The sequence below is a fragment of the Natator depressus genome, chromosome 14 (genome assembly GCF_965152275.1).
Source record: "Natator depressus isolate rNatDep1 chromosome 14, rNatDep2.hap1, whole genome shotgun sequence".
Classification (NCBI taxonomy): Eukaryota; Metazoa; Chordata; order Testudines; family Cheloniidae; genus Natator; species Natator depressus.
In genome coordinates, this window is record NC_134247.1 from 37736180 (window position 1) to 37761492 (window position 25313).

The window sequence follows — 25313 nt, forward strand, 5'->3', positions numbered from 1 at the left end:
CTACATAGCGCTGGGAGAAGCTGCCCGAGCCCAGGGCTCTGGGGCAGGGGGGCCGCAGCGGGATGGGTTGATCGCTAGGACCCAGGAGCAGCTGGGAGCGATCGCGGGGCTCAGGCCCGGCCGCAGGAAGTGACTCGCAGCCGCTGCGGTGACTCTGGCTCCTGGCGGAGATCTTTGAGCCCCGGCGGCTGGTGCTGGGACCCTGCCGGGCCCCGCTGGGAGGGAAGGTAAGAGAGACCCGCCCCGCTCCCCGCGGAGCTGCCTGCGATTCCCTGCCCCGGGCCCAGGAAAGCTGCCGCAGCTCCCGGTGTGCGCGGGGCGGGGGCTGGGACAGTGACGGGGGGGCAGACGGGGAGCTGAAGGGGGGGGGTGTAGCTAAGGGGGGATTACAGTGACAGCACATCAGCAATCTTTACCCTCTTCTGGAATTATACTGCTTCTTTTCAAATACTGGGGGGGGACAGGGATGTGTGGGGGGCAGGAGGGGGTGGGAGCGGGGGTGCGCTGAAGGGAGGATGGGTCCATGTCGGGCAGTCAGGGGAAATTTATGGGGCGGATGGGAACAGGGCTGCAACAGAGGGAAACTGAGTGGGGGGCACTGCGAAGGAAAAGGGGGATGCGGGGAGGGGAGACTGGCTGGGGAAGGGAGGGGTCGGGGTGAGGGAGAGATTCAAGGGCAACTCCCCCACCCCAATGGGGCAAGAGAGGGGGAGGGCCTGCCCCACCCAGCAGCCTGGGGGAAATCTTTTACCGCAAATAGTCCATGATGCTTTGGGGGTAGGTGGAGGCTTCTGCCCGAGGGTTCAGAAGCTACTAACCAAATATCCAGACGCCCCCTCCCCCCCACACACACCCCCTGTGCGCCCAATTTATTTTATTTCATTATTTTCAGACACACTCATGATTTTGGGGTCCGTCTCCTGAGTGCATGGATTAAATGAGGTTCGGGGCTGCCCGGGGCCCTGGTCTGATTTCCGGGCAGAATTCAGATCTCAGCCACACCGGAGTCACTGCTGGCTCTGGCAGGAGGTGAGTGCGGATGGGCCGATGGGATCAGCCTCTGCCTGCCTGTCCCTGGGGGCTGCTGGGGCAGGACAGGGAGGCTCAGTCATTAGCTGCTGCCACCAGAGGGCTCCGATTATTGCTCAGGGAGAGGAGGCAGCTGGTGCAGTGTCTCTCTCTGCTCCTGATATTAGAGCCCTTGAATTGAGCTCCCTGGGTCAGATGCTGCCTCCTCTGCCTGAGAGCCCAGAGTGTGAAACTGCTGCTCCCCAGCTGGGGCTGTGCCAGGGAGAGGCCTTCCTTAACCCCCACTCCTCCCTCTGTGCCCTGCCTGGGTGGGCACTTTCTCCAGTGGCTGGAACCAGCCTCTGGGGCAGCTCCGGGCTCTGCCCACGCCAGCCCCTGAGCCGGAGCCTGCAGGTGATGGAGAGACCTGGGGGAAAGGTCTGAGGCCCGGCAGGAAAGTGACTCTGCACAAAGGGCCCCTTTCAGGGACCTGCTGGTGAATTTGTACCGGAGGGGGAGAGGCTCCCCCTGTGCCTGCGGAAAGTGACTCTGCACAAAGGGCCTAGAGCTGCTGCCCTCAGTGACACAGACCTATCTGTTGTAGTAGGAGATCTGTCTACTGGAGAGCAAACACCCATGAAAGTGGGGCGGTAACCAGTTCTCCCAGGCAGCGGGAAAGGGAGAGTGGAGAGACTGTAAGGGGCAGCAGGAGCAAGAAGAGAGGTTCCAAGCCTCATTCCCTGCATCACCCCTGGGCAGACTGACTCGGCTGGGAAGAAGAGTAGGAACTGACAGAGGAAAAGCCAGGTCCTCCCCCGGCCGAATCCTTGTGGCCAGTGTCGGGGGGGATCCCCCCCAAATGGTTCCTTTGATTCTGCTCTTTTTCAGAATTTGTGTTAGAGACTCTGTCCGGGGGGGGGGGGGGGGTTGGGTTAAAAGTGTCTCGGGAGGTTCAGTGCTGTGAGGAGGGGCTGGGGCTGTGTTGTAATAAAGTGACTGAGGATTTTCCCAGTGTGGCAGAGCCCAGAGCATCTGTCTGCAGGGAGGGAGCCTGGGGGGAGTCGGGGTGTGAAATGGACTCAAGCCCCTTCTGAAACCTCCCCCATCACCCCTCTCACCCTGACAGGCTGAGGAATCACATCCACGTTTCGCTCCAAATCGTCCCGTCTTCCAGGGGACAGGGAAGAGAAATGGCTGTGATGGAGCCAGCTCAGGTAGGGGATTTTCAGGGAGCTGCAGGGGGTTTGTTGTGGAGCGGGAGGGTCAGGAAACCCCCAGGGGGAGACAGGGAGGGGACAGGGTGTGATAAACCTGCTGGGGCATGTTCAACTTGGAGCCTGATTTTCTGAACAGCCCATTGACCGGGTGGGGGAAGGAGAAACATTCCCCCCATTTCTGAACCAGGAAACACCCTCCTGGGCAGGGCTGGGAAAACTGACCAGACTCCCAGGGCTGGAGCCTGACCCCACTGGCCAGAGGCTGCTGTGAATACGAAGGGAAGCTGTTGGGATTCCTGTCCCTGTCCCCGGCTCAGAGCTCTGCTTCCCGTATCAGCCTGTGGCTGGCAGGCGTGTGGGAAATGAGAAGACCCTGCCCTGCTCTGTCTGCTGGGGGGGACAAGGAGCTCTCACCTTCTTCCCATGCCTTAAAGCCTCCTGGCTGCTCTGAGCAGGGTGGGGGTGGGATTCTGCTACTCTGTCACCCCCAGAGCTTCTGTTTGTTTATCCTTCCTCCCCTGTGACTAGTGGGATTGTGGCTGGGGCAGCAGGCACTGAATGGGGGAGACTTGTTGTTTCAGATGTTGGTGGCCTTTGAGGAGGTGGCTGTGTATTTCACCGAGGGGCAGGGGGCTCTGCTGGACCCCAGTCAGAGAGCCCTCTACAGGGAAGTCATGCAGGAGAACTATGAGACGGTGACCTCACTGGGTAAGGGATTCCTGTGCCCTCGGTTATTGGAAGATGTGGGGTCTGCATGTCTGAATCTGGTCAGGTTCTTCCTTCCTCAGCTGGATTAGGGGGGACTAGGTCCTACAGACCACAGCTGCAGCATGAGAGAGACTCATCTCCATATCCCCGCCGGTGGGATTGGGGAATCAGAAACGTAAGAACATAACAGTTCTCATACTGGGTCAGACTACAGTCCTGTCTCTGACAATGGCTGGTACCAGAGGTTCATGGGGAGTGTTCAGAACAGGGCAATTATGGAGTGACCTGCACCTGTCTTCCACTCCTGGCTTCTGTTAGCTAGATGTTTGCCATCACTCCAAGCATGGGGTTACATCCCTGACCATCTTGGCTAATAGCTCTAGCTGGACCTATTCTCCATGAAGTTTTCCAGTTCTTTTTTGAACCCAGTTATACTTTTGGCCATCACAACATCCATCGACAATGAGTTCCACAGGTTAACTGTGCATTGTGTGAAAAAAGAGCTTCCTCTTGTGTGTATTAATCCAACTGCCTGTTATTTTAATCGGGTGGCCCCTTGTTTTGTATTGTATGAAAGGATAAATAACACTTCTCTATTCTGTTTTTGCACACTGCTCATGATTGTACAGACTTCTGTCAGATCCTCCCTTAGTCATCTTTTTTTTAAACTAAAGAGCCCTAATCTGTTTAGTCTCCCCTCATATTGAAGACATTCCATACCCTTGATTATCTTTGTTGCCCTTCTCTGAACCTTTTCCAGTTCCACTATACCTTTTTTCAGGTGGGGTGACCAGAACTGGGCACAACATTCCAGGTGTGGGTGCAGTATGGATTTATATAGGAGCATTATGATATTTTCTATCCCTTTTCTAATAGTTCCTAACATACTGTTAACTGTTGCTGCACATTGAGCAGAAGTTTTCAGAGAACTATCCACAGTGACCCCAAGATCTCTTTCTTGATTGTTAACAGCTAATTTAGAACATACCACTGGAAAAAATAATCCTAACTATACATATTCAATGTGCACTACTTGGCACTTATGAACCTTGAATTTCATCAGCCATTTTGGTGCCCAATCTCCTGGTTCAGTGAGATCCTTCTGTAACTCCTCACAGTCTGCTTTAGACTCATCTGTCTTGAACAATTTTGTATCGTCTGCAAATTTTGCCACTTCACTGTTCATCCCTTTCCCCAGATCATTAATGAATATGTTGAATAACAGAGGTCCCAGTACAGATTCTTTGGGGGCTCCGCTATTCACCTCGCTCCATTGTGAAAACTGACCATTTATTCTTACCTTTTGTTTCCTATCTTTCAACGAGTGACTGATCCATGAGACCTTCCCTCTTATTGCATGACTCTTAGTTTCCTTAATACCCTTGTTTTCCTTGAGTCTTTGTCATATAGTGGCCCCACTGTCTGTTTGGCAGGCTTTCTCCTTCAGATGTCCTTAAAAACAAGGGTTTCAGAGTAACAGCCGTGTTGGTCTGTATCCGCAAAAAGAACACGAGGACTTGTGGCACCTTAGAGACTAACCAATTTATCTGAGCATAAGCTTTCGTGGGCTACAGCCCACTTCATTGGATGCATGCAGTGGAACAAAATTACTGTTAATTTTTGTGGCTTTAGCAAGTTGTTTCTCAAATTCTTTCTTGGCCTGCCTTATTTTACTTTTAGAATTAACTTGCCAGAGTTTGCGCTCCTTCCTATTATCCTTACCAGGAGTCCCAAAGTTTAAAGGATGCTTTTTTGCCTCCAGTGGCCTCTGTTACTCTGCTGTTTAGCCATGGCAGCATTCTTTTGGTCCTCCCACTGTCTTTTTTGATTTGGGGTAGACACTTAGTCTGAGCCTCTATTATGGTAATTTTAAGTAGTCTCCATGTTGTTTGCAGGCATTTTACCCTGGTGACTGCTCTTTTTAATTTCTGTCTAACTAGCATCCTCATTCTTGTGTAATTTCCCTTGTTAAAGTTAAATGTTACTATGGGGGGTCCGCATGCTTGTTCACTCTCAAAGAATTCTAATAGATTGGTAAGGCATGATTTCCCTTCACAAAAGTTGTGTTGATTCTTCCCCAATATATTGTGTTCATCTGTGGGTCTGATAATTCTGTTCTTTACTATAGTTTCGATCAGTTTGCCCAGAACTGAAGTTAGACTTTTCGGTGTTTTCCGCCCTACAAGGATATCAAATTTAATACATTACAGGTCATTTTTACTGAACGGTTCAGCTATAGTTACCTCTTGGACCAGTCCTGTCTTCCACTTAGGATTAAATCAAGAATTGCCTTTCCACTGCTGGCTTCAAGGACTAGCTTCTCCAAGAAGCAGTAATTTATGGTGTCTAGAAATTTTATCTCTGAATCATTCCCTGCGGTGACATTTACCCCATCGATATGAGGATAGGTGACATCACCCGTTATTTTTGCATTTTCTACTGCTGTAGCCACTCTGACCTTCCTTAGCATATCACAGTCACTGTCGCTATCCTGGTCATGTGGTCAGTAGCATATTCCTACTGCTATACTCTTAATATTCAAGCATGGAATTTCTATCCATAATTTACAGTTTGATTCATTTTAGATTTTCACCCAATTTGACTCTGGTTTTTTTATTTATCATATAACAGCACCACTGCCCCACCAGCGTGACCTACTCTATCATGGCTATATATTCTGTACCTTGGTATTACTGTGTCCCATTGATTATCCTCATTCCACCGAGTTTCCGCAACGCCTGTTATATCAATTACCTCATTTAATCCATGCACTCATTTAATCCATGCACTCAGCCATCTTAGTATTTGTCAACTTCTAGCATTTGTATATAAGCACTTGTACATTTTCTCAATATGCTTGCCTTCGTGTGTTACGTTTCAATGGGACACTTTTTTGTGTAACTGTTCCTCTCTAGCTCCTACCTGTACTTTACCAACTCCTTCCCTAGCCTTGAAATGAGGATATAGAGCTACCCCTTTAATAAATTCATCCCTAAGGGATGTCTTCACCTGATCCAAGGCTCTCCCCCTGCCCTTAGTTTAAAAACCACTCTACAAACTTTTTAATTTTACATGCCAGCAGTCTGGTTTCATTTTGGTTTAGTGGGAGCCCATCCCTCCTATAGAGTCTCTTCCTTCCCCCAAAAGTTCTCCAGTTCCTAATAAACCTAAATATCTCCTTCCTATGCCATCATCTCGTCCATGCATTGAGACCCTACAGTTCTGCCTGTCTTCCAGGCCTTGTGCATGTAACTGGAAGCATTTCAGAGAATGCTTCCATGGAGGTCCTGGACTTTCATCTCTTACCTAGCAGACTAACTTTGGCCTCCAGGAACGCTGTCCTGCCTTTCCATGTGTCATTAATACCTGCATGTACCATGACCATCAGCTCCTCCCCAGCATTACTTGTAAGGCTATCTAGATATCTTGTGAGAGCCACTACCTTTGCATCCAGTGGGAATGCACCATGTAGTTCTCCTGGTTGTCACAAACACAACTGTCTATATTTCTAATATTCAAATCCCCCATTACTATTATCTGTTTCTTCCTAATAACTGAGGTCACCCATCAAGCGGTATCCTCAGTGTCAGAGGATATCATGACATCATCTGGAAGGTAGGTCCCAACTATGATCTCCTCTGTTCCAGTGTGATGCTTTCGAGCCCCAAGACTTTCATCTTCCTCAACAGCACAGGGACTGTTGGACAGGAGGTGGGACCACACTACTATGTCACTAAAAGTCTCCTCTTTGTACCTCTCTGTCTCCCTTTGCTCCTCCAGTTAAGGCGTTCTAGCCTCCACACCCTGTACTTTGTCTCTAAGGGCAGTGAGTTGCTTGCATCGCACACACATATACGCCAGCTGCCCGTGAGGCAGGTAAATAACATGTTGCACTCTAATGACTGTGCTAATTCATCCCATCTCTCCAGCTTTCAAGGGGGCGGAAGCTGTGTATTGTCCTGCCTGTATTGCTCACTCACACACAGAATCCTTGTTCTCCTCCCTTCCTGGGACTAGCTCCATCCATGGGGAGGGCTCTGGGCTCTGCAGATTTGGAAATAGGCAGGGGTTTAACTCCAGAGCTGTGTGTGTGTCAGCAAGTCCCCCAGAGCGTACAGATCCTGGGAACTCCTAGTGGGAGTCAATTCCCCCCACCTCCCCCCGTCTGCCTCTCCCAACGTGGCTCAATGACTATGTCCCCGTCTGTTCAGATTCCACATCCCCCCCTCCAGCACAGCACAGGGCCAGGTTACAATCAGGGAATGCCCTTTCAGACAGATACTCTACCTATACTCCTTGCATCCTGATCTTGTCTGATTTCACCCCCTGAGCAGGATTCCCCATTCCCAAACCTGACCTGATCGCCCGGCTGGAACGAGGGGAAGAGCCGTGGGTCCCGGATCTCCAGGCCGACAAGGAAAGGGAGAGCCCGAGAGACACCCACACAGGTGAGGAGTCAGGGAAACTGAGACAGAAACATCTGGCAAGTGAAGGAAAAAGCTGGGACTCCCAAAATGTGCTGTGAGCGAGAGCCCCCAGTTCTGCCCCATCTCACCCAGGTCAGGGCTGCAGTCAGCAGGTGTTGTATTATCAAGGCAAATATCAGTCACGGCTTCCCAGCCATCCTGTTAGCTGTTGGGAATTTCCTCTCTGACTTTCCTTCTCTGGGAGTGTTTGGGTGGGATGTGGAGGCAGAATCCAATGTCTCCATCTCCCCAGCAGTCACTGTGTGGTGTTTTCCCTCTTTGCTGTTCCCCTTTCGGTCCTTTCTCCCCGGCACAGGCAGTGACTCCTGTCTGGATTCTCTCTCTCCCAGCAGGTGATAGGACAGTGAGTGAGAACAAGGAGGAGAATCAGCAGCAGGAAGGTCCTGAGCAAGTGGAACCACAGGAAACGTTTTTGAGAAGAGCTGAAGGGAATTTTTCCCAGGGCTTGGAACAGGGAAAAGCCTGGGGAAATTGGTGCAGGTCAGAGAGGCAGCTGAGAAACTGCTTCATTTCTTGGGCTGATGAATCCATTCAATATGGGGGAGGATGCAAAGATCCCAAGGAAACCATAGCCCCACAGACATATCACCAGGAAGAAAAACCCTATAAACAACTAGACAGTAGGAAAAGGTTCAATGTGAGTAGAAAGCTTGTTAAATGTCGGAGAAACCACTCAGGCGAGAAACCCTATAAATGCTTGGACTGTGGGAAAACCTTCAGTAAGAGCTCAGACCTTATTAAGCATGGCAGAATGCACACAGGGGAGCGACCTTATAAATGCCTGGACTGTGGGAAAACCTTCACTCAGAGCTCACACCTTATTACACACCAGAGGCTGCACACAGGAGAGAGACCGTATAAATGCCTTGAGTGTGGAAAAGGATTCAACGTGAGATCAAACCTTAGTAAACATCAGCAAAACCACAAGGGAGGGAAACCCCATATTTGTTTGGATTGCGGGAAATGTTTCAATCACAGCTCCTACCTTATTACGCATCAGAGACTGCACACGGGAGAGAGACCCTATAAGTGTCTTGATTGTGGGAAAAGTTTCAATCAGAGCTCTAGTCTTATCACGCATCTGAGAACCCACACGGGAGATAAACCCTATCAGTGCCTCGACTGTGGGAAAAGCTTCAATGTGAGATCACAACTTATTATTCATCAGAGAATTCACACGGGAGAGAGACCTCATAAATGCTTGGACTGTGGCAAAAGCTTCAGTCACAGCTCACATCTTACTAAACATCGGCGAATTCACACAGGAGAGAGACCCTATAAATGTCTTGAGTGTGGGAAAACTTTCAATCAGAGCTCACACCTTATTATGCATCAGAGAACCCACACGGGAGAGAGACATTATAAGTGCCTCGAATGTGGGAAATGTTTTGTTCGGCGATCAGCCCTTATTACGCATCAGAGAATCCATACGGGAGAGAAACCCCATACATGTTTGGTCTGTGGGAAAAGTTTTAGTCAGAGATCAGCCCTTATTAGACATCAGAGAATCCATACGGGAGAGAAACCTCACACGTGCCTCAACTGTGGGAAAAGATTCATTCAGAGATCACACCTTATCACACATCAGACAATCCACATGGGAGAGAAAACCCATAAATGTTTGGACTGTGGGAAAAGCTTCAATAACAGCTCCTACCTCACCAAACATCGGAGAATCCACAAGGGTGAGATAGCCTAGAAACACTTCAGTGGTGGGAAAAAATTCAGTGGGAGCTCTCACATCTTTATACATCGGAGAATTCCCACAAGAGAGAGCGATTTTTGACTTTTAAAAATACCTTTAATAAAATCGGTACATAAAACGCAGTGAAAACAAGAAAAAGAAATGACAGATTTGAGCCTGTAGAAGAGTTGAAAGTCACTGAGCAGACAGTGGATGCGGTTCCAGGGTTCCTAGCCAATTGCTCATTAGGAGCACAATTAAAATTGCCGCCCCCCCCCACCCACCCAACATTAAAATCTCACTTCTCCAACAATGTGCTAAAAGAGCACCCAAGCTCTGAGAAAACCCACACACCTGGTCTTTCCCTACAGTACCAGCACAGACTGTCCGGGATCTTGCTGCAGCAGGGTCCACTCACTGGGCACAGCTAACCTGGCAGAATGTGACTGATTGATTGCACTTCCTGACGGGTAAAGGGGTGGAGCTAGCTACTACATCACCCAGCAGCAGCCGGAGCTCGTTGGAAGCTCAATGCGTTCCACTCCTGCAGCTGCATTTGGTCCTGCTTCTTGCTTTCTGCTTCTCACCAGTCTGCTCTTGGGCCCAGCTGCCTGCTTCAGTTCCTTTCCTTCTCCATCTTTGCAACCCCTGGCTCAGCTTCCTGACCATACTTCTGGCGTACCCACTCTGGCTTTCAGCTTTTTATCCCTGGTTTCACCCTTGGCTCTGAGAGATGTATGGAACAGATATGTGTTTGAATGATTAATAGCTACTGGTTCCTTCTGGCCCTCAGAAAAATAGAAAAGTCCACCTCTGTTTATCGCAAAATAGGATCCACCTAAGAAGTAAAGACTGCAAGAAAATGGTTCATATTATATGACACATCTTGTCTAAGAACCCATAGATCAGCCAAGGTTGGGATTTCCTCTCCCCAAGAATAGAAACTAAAATGTCTAAATGAGAGTACTGTTAATCAGCTAGGCAAGAATATCTCATAATTTGCTCATGTATAAACCTCTTTCTCCCTCCCAGCCTAGCTAAAAAGAACTCCAAGTTACCAAGCAAGGGTCACACCCTGCTTGCCTATGCAAAATGTTTTCACCCCAAAGAATAAACTATACATTGTTTTCCTTGTAAATCAAATATGCTGTGAATCATCTCTTTCCCCCCCAAATTAAAATCCGCACCTTTGTCAGCGTTGTGATTCTGAATCAGATCTACATCCTTCCGTATGTGGAAAATGTCTCTTGTTCTGTTGTATGTCCTAAATAAGGTGAAATGCTTATGTACAATCAAAGAATGTATGGAGTATGTCCTCTAAATTTAGAAGAGTATAAAGGTTTTGTTGGTTTTCATTGTAAATGTTGCTCTCTAAGAATTGTCTGGCACAAGGAAGAAGAAATGTAAAAAGATATAAACCATGGTATAACTTTGGGATATTAAGAGAAATTGCTTAGAAGGGGCTGTCCCAATCCATAGGAGGGGTTAATGATGAAATACAATCCTTGAAATGAATCAAATGTATAAAGCCTCTGATAAAAAAAAGTATTGAAGTAAATTGTGATACACTGACGCCACCAACTGGATACCAATGGAGGCAGCAAAGAAAAAGCCTAAGCACTCATTTGACCTGAGTCCAATAGGAATGTGTGTGTGGCCCTTTCCTATGAGCCCTGAAACTAGGCTATATAAACTGAAGTCACCATGTGCTAAAGAGAGTTGACTGAACCCAACAAGAAAGTGAAAAATTCCTAAGTATGACTCACTCCCGGGCGAGACGTGTGGAAAGAACTCTTCCACCAGCCCAGGGTTATATGGATCAGAAGTGGTGAGATTTCATTTCAAGGATTGCATTTCCCCTTCTGTTCTTTCATATAGATTACTGAGAGTTATCTTGCTGAGCCTGTGCTCTCTAGTGAGACGTCAAGTAATCATATTTTAACTTCTTTGTTAAGCCCAAGCAAATTGGCCTAAACGATTGAAAAGAATTGTGTTTAGCAATTGTTTTTAATACTCTAAACTTGTCTCTTTCGGACTAGTCCAGTCAAACTGTACTAACCACACTCTTCAAAGTGCCTTGCAGACAAGTGCACCCTGGGAAGTGTGATAAATGTGTTAGGAATTTAGAATTGACGGTCACAAGTAAATGTAATCAGAAATCTTGGTACTTTGTTACTTGATATAACTGCTGAGCCTCAATGCTAGCAAGACTATTGTGTGTGTTGTATACACCTAGCACTTTGGTTGTTTCTGCACTTTGGTGGTGAACTGCTGATTGTATATTGATGTGACTCTGGGTGAATTAATAAATTGTTGTTTGGTTGAGGATAAGCATGTGTCCTGGTGTGAGCAACACAGTTCAACTTAAAAATGGACCTGAAAAGAACCCGTCATTAAAACTAGTAAGCTAATGTTCCCTGGACTGAATACAAGGGATTCTGTTGGATTCTATTATATATAGGCCGAGTTTGCTAGGTTTCAGCTTTGAAATCTATCTGGCACCCTGGCAAATTCATAAATTGACTCCTTTTCATGCTTACGGCTCTGCTCTTGACTATGACCCCACGTGCCCTGTGGTCCTGACTCTTGTCTCTAGCTTGATTCCACTCTCCCCTCCAGGTGCCTGGTCATCCTCATGGTTCTGACCTTAAGACACAACCACCCGCAACATGATTGTGATCCTGCCAGTTTGAGCCACCCAAGAGAGAAAACCGGAGACCTGATTGGCTGAGAAACTGGCCTCCACTAAGGCCTTCCTCTTCTTCTCAGAGGTAATGGATACCTTTCAGAGGCTGCCACCCCAGACTGAGGCCTCACTACCCAGGGCACAGGTCACTCAGGAACCAAAGATTCTGCTGCTGGCCAAGTTAGACAGCGACCGCAGGGAATTTCACAGCTTCCTGAATCAGGGCGGGCTCCTGTACATGCTACGACCCTGTTCATTTCCCAGTGACTAGGCCCAAGTGGGGTTCATAGTCAGCCTATTAGTGAGGGGAGCCCTAGTCTGGGTGTTCCCCCCACTAGAACTTCCAGCTCCTTGCCGGGGCATCTTGAGGAATTCAGCTGAGACGTGGTGGCTGTCTTCAATGACCCAAATTGCACCCATTCTGCTGAGAACACACTTCAGGACTTACGCCAGGGGAATAGCCCAGTTACCAGGTTCGCTGCAGAATTCCAACCCTTAGCAGCTGGCACTAGATGGAACGAAGCACCAGAACATTCCTATTTTCGATGCCAGATAGAGCCCCCATCCAACCCAGAGGCTGCGGCCAAGCTGTGCATCACCATCGATCACCTGGCTGAATGCCGACTAGGAAATCCAGTTTTCAACCCGCACTGGCTGACCAGCTTCAACCCTGTTGTACTGCCACAGTAAGGAACCAGTAGACCTATGCCTACGTTGCGGGGAACTTGGGCACTTCATCCCGAGGTATCCCAATAGGATTAATGTTCTGCCCTGATCAAGAAAGCACCCTTCTGTCAACCAGTACCCTAGCCATGATCAGTCAGCAAGCCACCGCTGTCCAACTTCCTCTTACTTACAACATCCTGCCATGTCTGAGCCGAGGATTCCAGGAAACTCAGGGGCCTCTGATGTACTTTTGGACATAAATTTTGCTTGAACGAACAACATTCCCAACCCAGAGAGTGTCCAAGCATCAGTCCTGGGGGGCCAGCCTCAGGGACTGCCCGAGAAGCAGTGGTCCCGGGAGCGGCCGGAGCAGTGGCCCAGGGGCAGCCCCAGAAGCCAGCGGGAGAATGGTCGCTGGGGGCCTTAGAGCAGTGGGCCACTCGGGCCCATCAGCCCCCACCACTGGAGCATGCCCCCCCCCCAGAGTAGTGGGGCCCCAGAAGCAGAGATTTAGTCATCACGGGTATTTATAGTAAAAGTCACGGACAGGTCACAGGCTTCCGTGAATTCCTGTTTATTGCCCGTGACCTATCCGTGACTTTTACTAAAACTACCCGTGATTAAATATTACTCAAAGGAGATGCTCTCGCCACTGGGCCAGGGGATCGTCCAACGTCGGGCTCCCTCAATCTCTCCTGCTAAACCTGGGACACGTTGGGTGTCATTACAGAGTCCTTGGGAAAGGGGACGGGGCCCACCCAGGCAGGTGCCCCAACCCCTGGGCTGCTGAGTCAGTCTCTTCCTCTGGCCCAATGAACATCTTCAGATGCTCTGGGCACAGAGGGGGCTTTGCTGAGGGTCTCTCCCCAGCACAGACCCTGCTTGGGGAGCAGCAGCTGTGCAGTTCGGGCTCCCAGATCCCGATGGAGGAGGCAGCAGCTTATGACTTAGGCTGGAAAACAAAGAGAGATGGAGAGGGGCCTCCTCTCTCTGAGCAGGGCCCAGACCCCTCTGGCCACAACAGTTACTGAATCAACTCCCCCCCCAGCCCCTCTCTGCCAGACTCCTAACCCTGGAGGGATCCAGTGGAGCCAGGGCTGACCGCAAAGTGGATACCAGTCAGTGAGTGGCGCTGAAACCCCCGTTCCCCCAGGAAAAATTTTGACCCTGGAGCCAATCCTAAATGGGCAGAGCACCAAGACAACCTGAACCAGGCCGGCCAGAGCTTTGCCGCTGACATCCAGGCTCTGGATGGGGATCAGCACTCAGTGCCCACATGGAGGAGCCAGCTGGGCGAGGGGTAGTTGGGATTCCTGGAGGTGGGGGGCAGACATGAGGGGGGTTTGCCTAGAGCCCCAGGGGTGGGTGAATGCAGGCCTACAAATCACTGAATGAACCTGTTGCCATGGCACTGGCAGCTCCCTGACCTGAGAGCCAGGGGAGCAGAGCTGGTAGCTCCGGCCCAGGGCTGGTAGCCGTGGATGGGAGTGTGGAGACAAGAGACCGTCTTTGGCAAAGGGCTCCGTGTACCAGTTTTGTACTCGAGGAACTCACATGCTGAGTCGGACAGTGTCACCGAGAAACGTGTCCCGGGCAGCCTCTCTAGGACCGGGACCCGAACCCATCACCCCTGTGTCCATGCAGACATTGGGGGCTCTCTGGAACAGCCCCCAGCCTCCATGGAAACCCCCCTTCTCCCCCCTCCCCGGGATCTCCCGGCTTCTTTCTGTCCCCATTGATACTGGGGCTTCGAGGCAAGAGGCCTACCTAGCGCTGGGAGAAGCTGTCCGTGCCCAGGGGAGGTGGGGCCCTCAGGGGGCAGGGTCTGGGGCAGGGGGCTGCAGATCGGTGGGTTGATCGCTAGGACCCAGGAGCGGCTGGGGGGCGGCTCTGGGGGGAGGATCGCGGGGCTCAGGCCCGGCCGCAGGAAGTGACTCGCAGCCGCTGCAGGGACTCTGGCTCCCGGCGAGATCCCCGAGCCCCGGCGGCTGGTGCTGGGAGCCCGGAGCCCGGGCTGCAGCCGGGAGAGGGGAGTCTCCAGCCGGGCCCTGCCCGCTGCTCCCCGGGAGCCTCTCCCAGGGCAGAGCCCCCAGCCCGGCCAGGGCCGTCCTTACCCATAGGCAAAGCAGGCAGCTCCGTAGGGCACCAGGAGATTTGGGGCACTAAACTTCCGGGTGCCCTGCACAGCTGCGTGCCGCTCCAGCCCCTGCTCCGGCTCTTCCCCAGGGGCCCCGCCCCAGCCGCGCCCCCACTTCCAGAGCTCTGCCGCGGGGCCGCGCCTGCACTCGCCGGCGGTGGGAAGTGCAGCGACCCGGCCCCAGCCGCGCCCCTGCTGAGTGGTTCCCCCCTGTCCCCAAGCCAGCCCCGCCCCCCCCCGAGGCGTTGCCCCCCCGACTCCGCAGGAGGGGCTGCGTAGGGCCCCAGAACAGCTAGGGACGGCCCTGCCAGAGCCCCTTTCCCGGCCCGGCCCCTGCCCCGGGGGGCCCCGCTCGGGGGGAAGGTAAGAGGGACCCGCCCCCCCCGTCACCCCCGGGCTGCAGGGGGCGGGTTTGGCCCCGGGCTGCTCCCCGCGGAGCTGGCTGCGGTTCCCTGCCCCGGGCCCGGGAAAGCTGCCGCAGCTCCCGGTGTGCGCGGGGCGGGGGTGCAGATGAGGTGGTATTGAGGGGGAACAGGGATGTGTGAGGGGCAGGATGGGATGGGGGCGGGGGTGCGCTGAAGGGGGATGGGGCGATGCAGGAGAATCTGGGGAGACTTATGGGGCGGATGGGAACAGGGCTGCAACAGAAGGAAACTCTGAGTGGGGGGGTCACTGCGGGGGAAACGGGGGATGTGGGGAGGGGAGGCTGGGGGGAGACTGAGAGCAAGAGCAGACTGGCTGGGGAAGGGAGGGGTCGGGGAGAAGGAGAGGGAGAGATACAAGGGCAGCTCACCCACCCCATGGGGCAGGAGAGGGGGAGGGGCTGCCCCACCCAGCAGCTAGAGGGGAAATCTTTTACTGCAAATAGTCCATGATGTTTTGGGGGTCGGTGGAGGCTTCTTCCCAAAGGCTCAGAAGCACCAAGGCAAATATCCAGCCCACCCCACCCCACAGACACACACCCTGCTCCCGATGTGTTATTGTCAGACACACCCATACTGGTGTGGGGTCTGTCTCCTCAGTGTTCGGGGCTCCCCAGGGGCCTGGTCTGATTTCCCTGCAGGATTCAGATCTCACCCACACCGGTGTCAGACCGGAGTCACTGCTGGCTCTGGCAGGGGGTGATTGTGGATGGACCAATGGGATCAGCCTCTGCCTGCCTGTCACTGCCCCTACCCTGTGTTGTGATAAATTGACTGAGGGTTTTCCCAGTGTGGCAGAGCCCAAAGCGTCTGTCCGCAGGGAGAGAGCCTGGGGGGAATTGGGGTGTGACGTGAACTCAAGCCCTTTCTGTAACCTCCCCTCTCGCCCTGACAGGCTGAGGAATCACGTCCACATTTTGCTCCAGATCGTCCAGGGGACAGGGAAGAGAAATGGCTCTGATGGAGCCAGCTCAGGTAGGGGATTTTCAGGGAGCTGCAGGGGGGGTTGCTGTAGAGGGGGAGGGGCAGGAAACACGCAGGGTGAGGCCTGGAGGGGGGGCAGCGTGTGACAAACCTGCTGGGAAATGATTTTCTGAACAGGCCCATGGTCAGGGGGGAACGTTCCTTCATTTCTGAAACAGGAAACACCCCCCTGGGCAGGGCTGGGAAAACTGACCAGACTCCCAGTTCTGGACCCTGACCCTACTGGCCAAAGGGTGCTGTGAAATACGAAGGGAAGCTGTCGGGATTCCTGTCCCCGGCTCAGAGCTCTGCTTCCCGTATCTCCCTGTGGCTGGCAGGCGAGTGGGAAATGAGAAGACCCTGCCCTGCTCCATCTGCTGGGGAGACAAGGAGCTCTCGCCTTCTCCCACCACCTGAAGCCTCCTGGCTGCTCTGAGCAGGGTGGGGGTGGGATTCTGCTACTCTGGCTTTCCCAGAGCTTCCATTTTATTGACCTTTCTCCCCCATGAATTGTGGCTGGAGCAGCAGGTGCTGAGTTGGGGACTCTTGTTTCAGATGCCGGTGACCTTCGAGGAGGTGGCTGTGTATTTCACTGAGGGGCAGGGGGCTCTGCTGGACCCTGCTCAGAGAGCTCTCTACAGGGACGTCATGCAGGAGAACTACAAGACGGTGACCTCACTGGGTAAGGGATTCCTGTCCCCTAGGTTATTAGAAGCTGTGGGGTCTGCATGTCTGACTCTAGGTTCTTCCCTGGTCAGTTGGATTCGGGGGGGAGGGTCGTGTAGTCCCCAGCTCCAGTGTGAGATAGATTTACATCTCCATACTCCCTCCAGTGGGATGGGGGTATCAGAAATGTAAGAACATAACAGTTGCCTCAGTGTTCCCTCTATTTTTTCCCACTCCTGAGTGGAATGAATTTTGTTATGTGCACCAATATGGAGGGGATGTGTGACACATCACCTTCATGTTGGTGCACATACAAAATTCATGTGGTGGGGATAGGGCCAAGGAGTTTGGAGTGTGGAAGGGGGCTCAGGCCTGGGGCAGAAGGTTGAGGTGCAAAGCTGTGAGGGCTCTGGCTGCGGGGGTGGGCTCTGGGGTGGGGCTGGGGATGAGGGGTTTAGGGCTGGGACAGAGGATTGGGATGCAAGGGGGTGGGGGCTCAGGCTGGGGGTGCAGGCTCTGGGGTGAGACCAGGAATTCTGGAGTCACCCACACCTGTCTTCCATTCCCAATTTCCGTTAGCCAGATGTTTGCCATCGCTCCAAGCATGGGGTTGCGTTCCTAATAGCCCTAGCTGGACTTATTCTCCGTGAGGTTTTCCAGTTCTTTTTTGAACCCAGTTATACTTTTTTGGCCATCAGAACATACATCGACAATGAGTTCCACAGGCTAACTCTGCGTTGTGTGAAAAAATACTTCCTCTTGTGTGTATTAATCTGGTACCAAGGCTGAGGTGCAGACTACAATCAGTAGCTCTGCAATTTCATATTTTAGTTCCTTGAGAACTCTTGGGCGAATACCTCCTGAGCCTGGTTCCTTATTACTTTTTAATTTATCAGTTTGGTCTAAAACATCTTCTGTTGAAACATCAATGTGGGACAAATATGGGCTTCAAAGATATCTCCCAAAAAGAATAGTTCTGATGTGGGTGTCTCCCTACACCATCTGCAGTGAAGACCAATGCAAAAAATTCATTTACCTTCCCTACAGTGGCTTTGTTTTCCTAGAGTCTTTGTCATCTAGTGGCCCCACTTCCTGTTTGGTAGGCTTCCTCCTTCATGTGTCCTTAAAAACAAAATTACTGTTAATTTTTGTATCTTCAGCAAGTTGTTTCTTGAATTCTTTCTTGGCCTGCCATATTGTACTTTTAGAATTAACTTGCCCAAGTTTCCTATTATCCCTACCAGGATTCCCAAATTTGGAAGGATGTTTTTTTGCCTCTAATGGCCTCTGTTTCTCTGCTATTTAGCCATGGTGGCAGTTTTTTGGTCCTCCTACTGTGTTTTTAAGTAATCTCCATGTTGCTTGCAGGCATTTTACCCTGGGGACTGCTCTTTTTAATTTTTGCCTGTCTAGCATCCTCATTCTCTTGTCGTTTCCCGTGTTAAAGTTAAATGTTACTGTGATGGGTCCACATGCTTGTTGACTCTCTGAAAGAATTCTAATAGATTGGTGAGGCATGATTTTCTTTTACAAAAGCTGTGTTGACTCTTCCCCAACATATTGTGTTCCTCTATGTGTCTGATCATTCTTTCTTTTACCATAGTTTCAACCAATTTGCCCGTACTGATGTTAGACTTTTTGGTGTATTCCCTCCTACAAGGATATTAAATTTAATTATATTACAGGTCACTTTTACTGAGCAGTTCAGCTATAGTTACCATTTGGACCAGATCCTGTCCTCCACTTAGGACTAAATCAAGAATTGCCTCTCCTCTGGTGCACTCGAGGTCTAGCTGCTCCAAGAAGCAATAATTTATGGCAGTGGTTCTCAAATGTTTTTTTCATGGACCATTTGAACGTTGCTGAGGATCTCGGCAGACACTTAATGATCTTTCCGAATGTTGATTGTAAAGCTATAGTAAAGCGCTTTGGATAAAAGCACTATATAAAAAAACCCTTACTAATTAACTTCCTCATACATGCATATTATCTGCACAGATAGCTCAGCTTTAAGATGCTAAACAAATCTATGAGTCAACTAGAAATAGTCATGCTCTCATCGCAAATATTAATACAATATTTTCTGATACTGGAAAGGAGAGTAAAAGGCATTTGCTCAGGCTTATGTAATTTCTCTGAAATGTCCACTCTAAATTTGATTAATACTTCACGCACATAGAACATTAAAAATAAGTAACAACATGACACAAAGAGCAAAACAAAATCACAAACCAGTAACAACACTGAAAATATGAAGTGAAGTAAAATATCAAGTGGTTGGTGATGGGGAGTTTAAATGATTGTTTAGGACCCACGCTGTGCAAATGCAACAGAGCCCTGTAGAAACAGGCAAAGTTCTCCTGGTTTCACATTGTGGGTGTCACCAACTCAAAAACTCACAGTGGACTCGTTGAGTTTTTATAGGTCCTGGAGCACATTAACACGTGGCTTAGAGTTTGCAGACAGATTCCTGCTTCAAAGAGCTTGCAAATAAGGTCTTTATCCTACAAAACACCTAGCAGCACCCCCACCAAACCTAGTGCTGCTTGCTACTTAAGAGTCAATGAGAATACTCTTAGGTTTAGAGCAGTGGTTCCCAAACTTTAACAACCCACAAACCTCTTTTACTAAAATGTCAAGTCTCGAAAACCCCCTCCTAAAAATGAATATTTCCAGAGATTTTCTCCCTTACCTGAGCATAAATTATAAAAGCAATGATCTTGGAAATATAAAATTTGGTTTTATTACATGCTTATTACACACTATCATAGAAGGTTAGGGTTGGAAGGGACCTCAGGAAATCATCTAATCCAACCCCCTGCTTGAAGCAGGGCCAATCCCCAATTTTTGCCCCAGATCCCTAAATGGCCCCCTCAAGGATTGAACTCACAACCCTGGGTTTAGCAGGCCAATGCTCAAACCACTGAGCTATCCCTCCCCAAAGAGGGCTCCTCCAGGATTTGAACGCGTGACCTCTTGCACCCAAAGCGAGAATCATACCCCTAGGCCAACGAGCCATATAGTCAAACATTATTATTATTATTATTTATCATTATTGTATTTTTATTACATTATGAAAATGGAAACATTCTTCCACTATCTCACTTTTGTAGCTCGTATCACTTTGATTAAGCCTGTAATAAGACAAGGCTCCTGTGTTTCATCAAGGAGTATCAGATGTGAGACAGCATGAAGGGATTTAAGAAGCCAACTCAAGGAGTTCCTCCTCCACAAGCATTCAGGTCTGGAGCAGTCCAGGCAAACCAGGAATTACAACAAACCTTAAACTTGTTCTTCATAAGAATTTTAAAACAATACTAGCAGCCTATTTAATTTTAAAAACAGTTTAAAAAAAATCTACCTCCCTTTCCATTTGTTATAAGGAGTCTTGAAGTTTACATCTCAGTGTGATGGATGTGCTTGCTTTGATCTGCTTAGCTCTTGGAAGCCCCTGAAGCTCCAGGCTGCTGGCCCCATGCTGCCCGGGGTCCCTAGGGACAGCTCTGTCCGCCATTAAGGAATTTTTCCCAGAGAACCCCCTGTAACATTGTGCAACCCCCCAGGGGTTCGCAAATCCCAGTTTGGGAAACACTGGCTCAGAGGGAACTGTCCGTGGACCACCTGAATGGAGCTCACAGTTTGAGAACCTCTGATTTATGGTGTCTAGAAATGTTGTCTCTGAATCACCCTGAGGTGACATTTATCCTGTCAATAGGAGGATGGATGAACTCACCCATTATTTTTACATTTTCTCCTGCTCCTCTGACCTCCCTTAGCATATCACAGTCACTGTCACCATCCTGGTCAGGTGGTCAGTAGCATATTCCTACTGCTATACTCCTATTTTTCAAGCTTGGAATTTCTATCCATCATTTACAGTTGGATTCATTTTAGATATTCACCCTATTTGACTCTGGGTTTTTTATTTATCATATAATAGCACCACTGCCCCACCAGTGTGACCTACTCTATTGTTCCTATATATTTTGTACCCTTGTATTACTGTGTCCCATTGATTGTCCTCATTCCACCGTGTTTCCGCAACGCCTGTTATATCAATAACCTCATTTAACCCAGGCACTCTAGTTAAGCCATCCTAGTATTTGTACACTTCTAGCATTTGTTTGTAAGCATACGTATGTATTTGTGTGTAAGCATTTGTACATTTTCTCAATATGCTTGCCGTCATTTGTTATGTTTCAATAGGACATTTTTTTGCATAACTGTTCCTCTCTAGCTCCTATCTGTACTTTATCAACTCCTTCCCTAGCCTCAGTACTAGGGTATAGAGTCACTTTTTTAATAAATTCATTCTTAAGAGATGCTTCTGCCTGAACCGTTTCCTCCTCCGCACTTGGCCGCTTTTCCCCAGCCCTTAGTTTGAAAAACCCTCTACAACCATTTTAATTTCACATGCCAGCAGTGTGGTTTGATTTTGGTTTAGTGGGAGCCCATCTGTCTTATAGAGTCTCTTCCTTCCCCGGTTTGTAATAAAGCTAAATCCCTCCTTCCTATGCCATCATCTCATCCATGCATTGACACCCTGCATTTCTGCCTGTCTTCCTGGCCTTGCGTGTGGAACCAGAAGCATTTCAGAGAATGAATTTTAATCTCTTACCTATCAGACTAACTTTGGCCTCCAGGAACCTTATCCTAACTTTCCTTTGTGTCATTGATACCTACGTACCATGACCATTGGCTCCTCCCCAGCACTGCTTGTAAGTCTATCTAGATGTGTTGTCCCCCAGAGGGCACAGATCCTGGGAACTCCTAGTGAGACCACGTCAGTTCCTACTATCTCCCTACATGTCTGCCGCTCCCAAGGGGGCTCAGTGACCCTGTCCCTCATCTGTTTACATTCCACATCATCACCCCTTCCAGCACAAATTGGGGTCAGGTTAAACTCAGGGAATGCCCTTTATGACAGATACTCTACCAATGCTCCATGTACCCTGATCTGGTCTGATTTCACCACCTCTGCAGGATTCCCCATTCCCAAACCTGAGCTGATCGCCCGGCTGGAAGGAGGGGAGGAGCCTTGGGTCCCGGATCTCCAGGCAGCCAAGGAAAGGGAGAGCCCAAGAGGCACCTGCACAGGTGAGGGGGCAGGGAAACCGTGACAGAAACATCTGGCGAGTGAAGGAAAAACTGGGACTCCCAAAATGTGCGGTGAGTGAGAGCCCTCAGTTCTGGTGTCATATCATCCCGGCAAATGTCAGTCACAGCTTCCCATTCATCCTGTTAGCTCTCGGGAATTTCCTCCCTGACTTTATTTACCTGGGAGCGTTTGGTTGGGATGTGGAGGCAGAATCCAATGTCTCCAGCTCCCCAGCAGTCACTATTTTGTGTTTTCCCTCTTTGCTATTTCCCTTTCGGTCCTTTCTCCCCGGCACAGGCAGTGACTCCTGTCTGGATTCTCTCTCTCCCAGCAGGTGATAGGACAGTGAGTGAGAACAAGGAGGAGATTCAGCAGCAGGAAGGTCCTGAGCAAGTGGAACCGCAGGAGACGTTTTTGAGAAGAGCTGAAGGGAATTTTTCCCAGGGCTTGGAACAGGGAAAAGCCTGGGGAGTTCGACACATATCAGATATGCAGCTGGGAAATTATCCGAGGAGGAAACTGGATGAATCCATTCAATATGGGGCAGCATGCAAAGATCCCAAGGAAACCACAGCCCCACAGACATATCACAAGGAAGAGAAACCCTATACGCTTCTTGAGAGTAGGGAAAGATTCAATGTGAGTAGAAACCTTGTTACACTTCAGAGAAACCACTCAGGTGAGAAACCGTATAAATGCTTGAACTGTGGGAAAACCTTCAGTAAGAGCTCAGACCTTATTAAACATGGCAGAATGCACATGAGGGAGCGACCTTATAAATGCCTGGACTGTGGGAAAGCCTTCATTCAGAGCTCAGACCTTATTACACACCAGAGGGTGCACACAGGAGAGAGACCTTATAAATGTCTCGAGTGTGGGAAAAGATTCAACGTGAGATCAAACCTTAGTAAACATCAGCAAAATCACGTGGGAGGGAAACCCCATATTTGTTTGGATTGTGGGAAATGTTTCAATCACAGCTCCTACCTTATTACGCATCAGAGACTGCACACGGGAGAGAGACCCTATAAATGCCTTGCGTGTGGGAAAAGCTTCAGTCACAGTGCACACCTTATTAAACATCGCCGAATTCACACAGGAGAGAGACCGTATAAATGTCTTGAATGCAGGAAAAGTTTCAATCAGAGCTCACACCTTATTATACATCAGAGAACGCACACGGGACAAAAACCCCATACATGTTTGGACTGTGGGAAAAGTTTTAGTCAGAGATCGGCCCTTCTTAGACATCAGAGAATCCATACGGGAGAGAAACCCTATACGTGTTTGGACTGTGGGAAAAGTTTTAGTCAGAGATCAGCCCTTCTTAGACATCAGAAAATCCATACGGGAGAGAAACCCCATACATGTTTGGACTGTGGGAAAAGATTCATACAGAAATCACACCTTATTATGCATCAGACAATCCACATGGGAGAGAAAACCCATAAATGTTTGGACTGTGGGAAAAGCTTCAGTAACAACTCATACCTCACTAAACATCGGAGAATCCACAAGAGTGAGATACCCTAGAAATATGCAAGTGGTGAGAAAAGATTCAGTAGGAACTCACGCATCAGAGAATTCCCACAAGAAGGAGAGATTTTTGACTTTTAAAAAGACCTTTAATAAAATCGGTACACGAAACACAGTGAAAACAAGAAAAGAAAAAAATGATGGATTTGAACCTGTAAAAGAGTTGATAGTCACTGAGCAGACAGTGGATATGGTTCCAGGATTCCTAGCTAATCGCTTGTTAGGAGTACAATTAAAATTCCCCCCTGCTATCATGAAAATCTCACTTCTCCAACAATGTGCTAAAAGAGCACCCAAGCTCTGAAAAATCCTACACACCTGGTCTTTCCCTACAGTAGCTGTGACTGTCTGTGGTCCCAGTGCAGCAGGGTCCACCTCCCAGCAGCTCACTGGGCATCTGGTAGGGTGTGCCTGGTTGATTGTACTTCCTGATTGGTGAAGGGGTGGAGCTAGCTACTACATGACCCAGCACCAGCCGGAGCTTGCTGGAGGCTCAACGCGTCCCATGTCTGTAGCTGCATTTGGTCCTGCTTCTTGCTTTCTGCTTCTACTTCTCCTTCTCCCCACTCCGCTCCTGTGTTCAGTTGCCTGCTTCAGTTAGAATCATAGAAAAATAGGGTTGGAAGAGACCTCGGGAGGTCATCTAGTCCAACCCCCTGCTCAAAGGAGGACCAACCCCAACTAAATCATCCCAGCCAGGGCTTTGTCAAGCCTGACCCTAAAAGCCTCTAAGGAAGAAGATTCCACCACCTCCCTAGATAACGCATTCCAGTGCTTCACCACCCTCCTAGTGAAATAGTGTTTCCTAATATCCAACTTGAGACCATTGCTCCTTGTTCTGTCATCTGCCATCACCGAGAACAGCCAAGCTCCATCCTTTTTGGAACCTTCCTTTAGGTACTTAAAGGTGTTACGTTGCACTCCATGTTCTTTATGGAAATATGAATATGACATAACTGAAATATGCTTTATGCAAAATGTGTGATGTGACATACCATTGGAAAGGTTATAATCTGCTGCATGTGTTCATCCTGTTTGTAGGCATGTATCATTTCTATATCTGAAGTTAGAAATATGAAGTAGAAATCTAAGGTCCTGTTTTAGTTATGCTAAGTGAGGGCCATTAATGGTACTTCAGGAACTTGATGACTTTTAAGCAAGAAACAGTGGGCTGTGAATGGATTTGTTTCCCTGTAAGTCTGTGGGACCTGTGAGAAGGGGGGGTGATGTGAAGACATGCGTCTGTGTCATCTGATGCTGGAATTCCATCTTGGATTTGATATTTTTCCACAAGGCTGGGGGGAATGTTTAAACAAGAACACAAAGGATTCCTGCCTTCGGCCAAATCTATATAAGGATGTGAAGCAAGACATAGAGAAGGTCATGAGGAGACCCCTGCTTACCACCCAAGATGTCTGCTGGAACTAACAGAGACTGAACAGGGGGAAGGATTGGGCCCAGACTAGAAATGAGTCTAGTCTGTGAAAGCAGCTTACTGGAACATCTTTGAGGGTGAGATATTACATGTAACCAATTTCTTAGTGTATTAAGCTTAGCCTGGTTTGTTTGTTTCATTTTGCTTAGTAACGTGCTTTGTTCTGTCTGTTATCTTTTTTTGACCACTTAAATCGTACCTTTTATACTTAATAAAATCACTTTTGTTTATTAATAAACCCAGTGTAAGTAATTGTTACCTGGGGAGCAAACAGTCTATGCATATCTCTTTACCTCGAGAAAGAGGGTGAATAATGGAAACTTATACTGTATAAAACTTTATACAGTTTAAGATGGATTTTTCTGGGGTTCAGGTCCCATTGGGGCTGTACACTGGGGTGCTGAGGTAAGTCCCTTTAACTGAGTCACCCCAGAGATGAGCTGATTTCAGTGTCTGTATTCTGCAGAAGGGTATGGCCCTACCTCTGTGTCTGTGCTGGAGGAGGCCTGGAGGGTCTGGCTCAGCAAGGCAGTGGCATGGGGTGCCCATGCTGGCAGAAGGGTTAGTCTCAGTGGTATCTTAGTGCATCAAGTGACAGTC

At 49.2% G+C, this 25313-nt stretch overlaps 2 protein-coding genes across 2 annotated transcripts; both read left to right on the plus strand.

The window, feature by feature from the left end:
* On the plus strand, window positions 1-24897 carry LOC141998587 (uncharacterized). Its single transcript, XM_074971459.1, has 7 exons — window positions 1-227; window positions 893-1029; window positions 2135-2222; window positions 2807-2933; window positions 7268-7381; window positions 7750-9105; window positions 22422-24897. Exons 2-7 carry the CDS (start codon window positions 938-940, stop codon window positions 23273-23275), a joined length of 2631 nt encoding a protein of 876 aa, XP_074827560.1. The 5' UTR covers window positions 1-227; window positions 893-937; the 3' UTR covers window positions 23276-24897.
* On the plus strand, window positions 15807-22155 carry LOC141998570 (zinc finger protein 707-like). The gene is made up of 4 exons (XM_074971441.1): window positions 15807-15990; window positions 16534-16660; window positions 21628-21813; window positions 22077-22155. The coding sequence occupies exons 1-3, from the start codon at window positions 15967-15969 to the stop codon at window positions 21762-21764; spliced, it is 288 nt and encodes a 95-aa protein (XP_074827542.1). The 5' UTR covers window positions 15807-15966; the 3' UTR covers window positions 21765-21813; window positions 22077-22155.
* Window positions 24898-25313: the final 416 nt, after the last annotated feature.

Coding starts and splice junctions, on each gene's coding strand:
- LOC141998587 (XM_074971459.1), top strand. CDS start 938: ATGAGGTTCGGGGCTGCCCGGGGCCCTGGTCTGATTTCCGGGCAGAAT. Junction 1,030..2,134: donor ACTGCTGGCTCTGGCAGGAG/GTGAGTGCGGAT, acceptor TCACCCTGACAG/GCTGAGGAATCACATCCACG. Junction 9,106..22,421: donor ACATCGGAGAATCCACAAGG/GTGAGATAGCCT, acceptor GAAACCACTCAG/GTGAGAAACCGTATAAATGC.
- LOC141998570 (XM_074971441.1), top strand. CDS start 15,967: ATGGCTCTGATGGAGCCAGCTCAG. Junction 15,991..16,533: donor CTCTGATGGAGCCAGCTCAG/GTAGGGGATTTT, acceptor CTCTTGTTTCAG/ATGCCGGTGACCTTCGAGGA. Junction 16,661..21,627: donor CAAGACGGTGACCTCACTGG/GTAAGGGATTCC, acceptor CCACCTCTGCAG/GATTCCCCATTCCCAAACCT.